This window comes from Clupea harengus, chromosome 12 (assembly GCF_900700415.2).
Source record: "Clupea harengus chromosome 12, Ch_v2.0.2, whole genome shotgun sequence".
Classification (NCBI taxonomy): Eukaryota; Metazoa; Chordata; class Actinopteri; order Clupeiformes; family Clupeidae; genus Clupea; species Clupea harengus.
In genome coordinates this window covers 11,524,232-11,530,381 of record NC_045163.1, presented here as the reverse complement: position 1 = coordinate 11,530,381, position 6,150 = coordinate 11,524,232, and the positions used below count along the sequence as shown (strand labels likewise).

The following is a 6,150-nucleotide window of genomic DNA, read 5'->3' as shown; positions in this document are numbered from 1 at the left end:
GCTTAGCTTTCCTTCTAGAAACACCTTAAAAACCTATTACAAACACCCTCCCCATTCTTATATTTCCATTTAATCATCAATGCATTTCCGGAGTGACTTGCAAAACTCCACAGATATGCATCTTCATCAGTATGGGTGCTGTAGCCTTGACTCTGGTTGTGTTAGCACCTAGCTTTAGTTGTTTCAGGAGTTGGGAGTTCAAAATGTGCTACACACAGCAATTGTTCTCCTGTTTTGAGGCGTCTCCCTCCTTTGATTGACAGGCACCAGATGTGAGATGTGTGAGGACGGTTTCCATGGTGACCCACTTGGGCGGAGTGGCGTGGTGCGTCCGTGTGTGAGGTGCGAGTGTAACTCGAACGTGGACCCGAACGCAGTGGGGTGTGTGTGATTACATAACAGGACGCTGTCTAAAGTGCCTCGGACACACCACCGGCGAACACTGCGAGCGCTGCCAGCCTGGTTACTACGGCAACGCCACGGACCTGGTCCGCAGCCCCTCTCAGAAGTGCAAACGTGAGTATGCTACCTGGTGTGTGTGTGTGTGTGTGTGTGTGTGTGTGTGTGGTGTGTTTGTACTGCATGATGTAAATTGAGATGTACAAAGGACATCCAAGGACATGGAATGAATTAAAAGGAAAAACAGATTCAAGTCAAAGTTAAGGTAATGCATGACAAGCTCCAGAAAAATGGCCTCAGGCAGTCTTCTTTGTTCAGTGCTGGGAAATGTTTGTGTGTGCGTAGCGTGTGTGTGTGTGTGTGTGCTACCTTCTGTGTCTGTGTCTCCATAGGTGTTAGCTTGATTGTTTGTGTATGTATGCATGTATGTGTATGTGTTTGTTTGTGTGTGTTGGTGAATTAGTGGATTGAGAGAGTGAGTGGGTGTATTTTGTGTCAGCATGATGATGTTGTTCTGTGTGTGTGTGTGTGTGTGTGTGTGTGTGTGTGTGTGTGTGTGTGCGGCTTCTTGGAAGTTTGAAATCATTTTTCTGAAAGTGCCATTACCGTTTCCACAGGGACTGCCTTAGAGGGGGGAAAGGGAAAAGAACATTTTGTTTTTCAAGCAGCTTAAAAGTTCAGAACTACAAGGGCACTAAATCACAGATTAATATCAGGGCGAGTCGGCCCACCATCAGGAGAGCTCCCCGGCCCCTGGGACCACTGCAGGTGTGTGAGACAGAGGACACAGATTTCACATCAGACCCACTTTAATCCCCTCCAAGATGACAACATCGCAGAGAGCCTGCTTTGTCCCTGCCAAACAGGCCAGGGTATAAAACTTCCTGTAGCTTACCTAGTTATCCACAGGCAGTAACATTGCTAGTCTCTGAAATGCTGGAAAAGATGCATGATTTTTGGCATGACTGCTCTGATGCAGTGTTGTGTGCACACGATTAGGGTATTGGATTGGCTTTAAAAAAACATCAAGACTGTCACTATTGATAAGCTGATTGGGTGGGACATACTTTCCTGCAAGTTAAACAGTTCCCTCATTACATAGCCCCATTTCTAAACTTTGAGCCTCATAACTTTGCTCAAAATAAGTTGAAACCCACCCCCACTGGAACTTATAGTTAGCAGGTAAAAGTGTCCCTCAAGTTTTCCTCAGTTATCAGATAACTCAGAATGTCTGCTTTGTGGACTAGGGAAAAAAATGCACCATAAGATCTGTCCCTGAATTGGCATGGCATACCACTCAACTGCTATCTAGGAACCTTTGTTGATCCCTCCCACTCATTATCACTAATGTGAAGTGTGTTTATAATGACTCATCATGACGAGCACTTCATGAGAGACTTCATGGAAAAATACAAAAGATACAGAGAGGGTGAGGCAGAGAGAGAAAGAGGGGGAGGGGGAGTGGAGAGAGAAGAATGGATTCACATTTTGGGGGGTCATCTTTTTCTAGTCTTCATGCAGTGTGGCTGCAAATGAGATCTATTCATTTCCTGCTGTCACCACAGTGACAGGCATATGAGGGAGTGAAGGAGATACTGTAGAAGCAGCGCTAAAAGACAGGAGAGATTTAGGGGCAGAGTGTGTGTCTGTGAGAGAGAGAGACAGAGAGTGAGAGTGAGAGATGGAGCAAGGAAGAGGAAGAAAGGTAGAGAAAAAAGGGTCGAGAGATGGAGAGAGGAAGAGGTAGAGAGAGGTACTTTCTCATCCTGTCAGTCTGTGCAACATGAGTTGAGAAGATACATAGGCTCTGCAAAGACACCTGTCATAAAGATCTGGCCTTTGCTCTATAGAAAATAAAGACATAACTGTGTTTGTCAGCTGATGTGATAGTATGTCAGAATGTGTGTGTCTGTGTGAGTGTATATGTGTGAGAGAGAGAGACAGAAAGGGGGAAGGATCCAGTCTAAATCCCTGGCATACCAGTGTGCACAGAGGTGTTTATGAGTTAGAAATATTTGTGTGCGTGTGCGTGTGTGTGTGTGTGTGTGTGTGTGTGTGTGTGGGTGTGTGTGCGTGTGTGTGTGTGTGTGTGTGTGTGTGTGTGTGTGTGTGTGTGTGTTCTCAGTCATTCTGAAATGCAGGATGAGATGGTCTATATTCTTTAAGATCTTTCTGTTTTGAAAAGAGTGAAAGGCCTTGTAAAGCTGTGTATGGAAGTACTTTCTTTTCAACTGGGCCTGCTACACTGATTAAAGTATTTCAACAAAAAATATATAGTTTTTTAGCCACTGGATAACTAAATAAACGTGTTATTCGTTATGCACAATGCTTCATACTACAGGGAAAGTGGACATTTGTATCAGCATGGCAATACTAATGAGCATCAAACTCCTGATGTTGATATGGCTTGATGCTGGTGTTGGTAGTGGAGGCATCAGAAGAGGCTAGTTAGCTAGTGACTGTCTAGTTAGTGTTTTCTAGCTGGCTGTTGGCTGCACTCCCTGTATCTTGAGCACACATGTTGTCTGTAATGCAAGTGTGAAGGCCTACCGTTCATTTGTGTTTGTGTTGTTTTCCCAGCATGCAGCTGTAATCCTGCAGGCACCGCTGGATGCCACCCCATTTTGGGCATCTGCCGGTGTCTGCGTGAGTGACAGGACGCGACTGCAGCCAGTGTGAGCCAGGCTTCTTCAACCTGCGGCCAGGCCTGGGCTGTGAGAGGTGCGTTATGGGTAATTACTTTTGGAGGTCATTCCTGCTCACATCAATCTCAGTCTAATCGAAGACCTGGGAATGGTGACCATGTCAGTAATCCCCAGCCTTAATCTCTTTGGATTAGCCTGTCAAGGGCACAAGTGGACAGAAAGACAAGCTTGGCTCTGTTTTATCCACGGATTTCAGCCCGGTCTGAAACTAACCTCTCATCTTTCTCTTCCCTTTGCTCAGATGTAACTGCAATCCCGTTGGTTCCTCCTCGCCAGCCTGCCATCCATCACGGGCCAGTGTGTGTGTCGTGTGGGGGTGCAGGGGATGCCATGTGACTCCTGTCGTCTGGGGTTCTTTGGTTTCTCATCCAGAGGGTGCCGGGGTAACGTATGACATCACTAAAAACACCCAAATCAGCATGGATTAGTGCAGTTAGGTGTATATGACATCACCAAAAACACACCAAATCAGCATGGATTAGTGCAGTTAGGGGCATGTGTGGACTGATTCAATCCATTCAATCCAATCCAAAGGTGTGAATCTGCATGAGGTGGTCCATAAGGAAGAGTGGACTGCATAAATACATTGGGGGGAAAGTAAAACCCATCAATAATTTACCAAAGTAATTTTCTTGACTTTCACTTTTTCAAATATCTGACTGTCTTTAGAGAAAAGAATTAAGAGTTCTCATTGTCTGTGCAGCCAAAACAAAACATCCATTAAACATCAAGCGAAACATAAAAATACAGAATTTAATGAGGAAAGAACAAAGTGTGTGTGTGCTGATGCGGGTTCATCTGCAAGTATGTATGACCCAAAGATTTTGTCTTTGTTGTTTTTACTCTCTCCCCCTCTCTCTCCCTCCCCTCATAGGTTTGCAGTAAAGTAAAGATTTAAAGGATTTAATGAAGGAGTGTTAAACCTCTCTCTCTCTCTCTCTCTCTCTCTCTCTCTGTATCTTTCTACCTTCTTCTCTGTCCTCCTCTCCTGCTTTCTCTCTCATTCTGTCCATCTCTCCTCCCCTTCTTCTCTCTCTCACCTTCCCTCTCTCATTCTGCCCATTCCTCCTCAGCCTGTAACTGTGACCCAATGGGCTCCGTCTCCATGCAGTGCCATGGCAACGGAACCTGCCCCTGTCGCCAGGGTTTCGTAGGCTACAAGTGTGACAAGTGCGAGCTGAACTACTTCCAAAACCGAGACACACACCAGTGTGAGGAGTGCCCTGTGTGTTACAGTCTCATCAGAGACCAGGTAGGGGTGTGTGTGTGTGTGTGTGTGTGTGTGTGTGTGTGAGTGAGAGTGAGAGAGAGAGCTGAACTACTTCCACAGCCGAGACACACACACAAGAAGTGCCCATGTGTTACAGTCTCATCAGGCACCAGATAGTTCAGTGTGTGTGTGTGTGGGTGTGTGTGTGTGAGAACACTTGATAAAGAGAGATCTCAGAGTAGAGGTTTCTGAGTGCTTCAAATTCACTTGGTACATGTATGCCCCGCTGGTATTACAGACAGAGATGTGTTCAGAGTGGCACCCTGTGGTCACTGCAGGACATGGGGAATCAGCTGTCAGCTAACAGTTACAGTAGCAATGTCAGAGCAACAGCTATCAGCTATCAGCTTACAGCCTTACACTTACAGTAGCCATGACAGAGTAACACTAATAAAAACAAACACACAAAGGCATTCACACACATACACAAACTCAAACAATTAACCATACAGAATTATGTGCATACTTGTCTCACTCTCTGGGAGTACTTCAATTTAGTATGATCTAAAGGCTTTTTTCATCTATCAATGGGCATAGAAAAGCTTTTAAATCCCGCTGAGAACCTAACTACTTTCAGCCGGAAAAGACAACTTCTTCTGTGAAAGAGTAAAATGAATCGATGCTTTGGTCTGACGAGCACAATTTGGTATATAGCACACCTGCTCTGCCTGCAAAATGAGAAAATTCAGCGTGGAGATCGTTATGGAAACAGACTTTCAATTTTCACCAACCATTCACCTATGATCCTGTGTCTCCCAGTCACCATATACGCCTACATCCCAGCAGCAGACTAAACCTCACAGGTTTCTGGGCAAATCACACTCCCAATTACAACAGTTAAAATGGTGTCATTTCAGAAGGCACTTATGCCCTCTGGGTGCTGTGTAGGTTTGTGCGTTTGAGTGTTTCCACGGGGAGGTGAAATTAGTACCTTCCACTACTCTTCAGTTCCAGACCCTCGCCATTTCCAATAAGCCTTTATTAGCATGCCCAGAAAGAGAGAGAAATAAGCAGGAGTCCACAAACTTCACAAGAAACTAGAAGAACTCACCGGAAGCAGGCCTGAAATGAAACGGAGCCAGGCGAGTCAGTTTACTGATGAGAGGAACGAAGGAGACTTTTAGAGTATCTTTTTTTTAAGATTTGTTTTTGGGCTTTTTGCCTTTAATCAGATAGAACAGTCAAGGTTTGGACAGGAAATGAGATGGAGAGAAGAGGTGGGGAGTGGGATCGGGAAATGACAGCGGGTCGAATTCGAACCTGTGTCCCTGTGGGCGATCAAGCCCGTATATGGTCGGGGCTACTGCTTGCGCCACAGTGCCCCCCTAGAGTAGACTTATAGATAACGTTATGTTAATTGTGCAGAGTACAGTTGAGAAAGACAATGTAATGCGTGTAAAATAAATAGTGTTACTGTGGGACAAGAGGTCTAGGCTCTGTCTAAATTCAGATTGCTGCCAGCTCTCACTAGGATCTGGTGCAGACATGGGCCCAAACCCAGAGTTGGATGACCTCTAGAGACACTTGTTTGATTGGATGACCTCTAGAGACACTTGTTTGAAGCCTTTGGTGTCTCTGTAAAAAAAGAATTCTGTCCTGATCTGCTGTTCTGATCTGCAGGCTGCCAAGCTGAAGGCGAGAATGCAGGCCCTAGAGAAAGTGCTGTCCAGGTATGACTGCCGGAACGCTCCCAGAGCACATGTGTACCACAACCATGTGCACCAGCATCACGTGCACCAGCAGCGCGGGAACCAGCATCCTGGACACCAGCAGAAT

The 6,150-nt window shown here is 45.6% G+C and overlaps 1 protein-coding gene across 1 annotated transcript in view; it reads left to right on the top strand.

Annotated features, from left to right (window-relative positions):
* The first annotated feature begins 4,194 nt into the window (after nucleotides 1–4,194).
* LOC105904194 (laminin subunit gamma-3) overlaps nucleotides 4,195–6,150 on the top strand; it is a 13,091-nt gene continuing 11,135 nt past the window's right edge. Inside the window, exons 1-3 of the mRNA XM_042709422.1 lie at nucleotides 4,195–4,356; nucleotides 5,995–6,044; nucleotides 6,100–6,150. The exon at nucleotides 6,100–6,150 is cut by the window's right edge and continues 104 nt beyond it. Coding sequence (XP_042565356.1) covers nucleotides 4,195–4,356; nucleotides 5,995–6,044; nucleotides 6,100–6,150 — 263 coding nt within the window. The remainder of the gene's footprint in view (nucleotides 4,357–5,994; nucleotides 6,045–6,099) is intronic.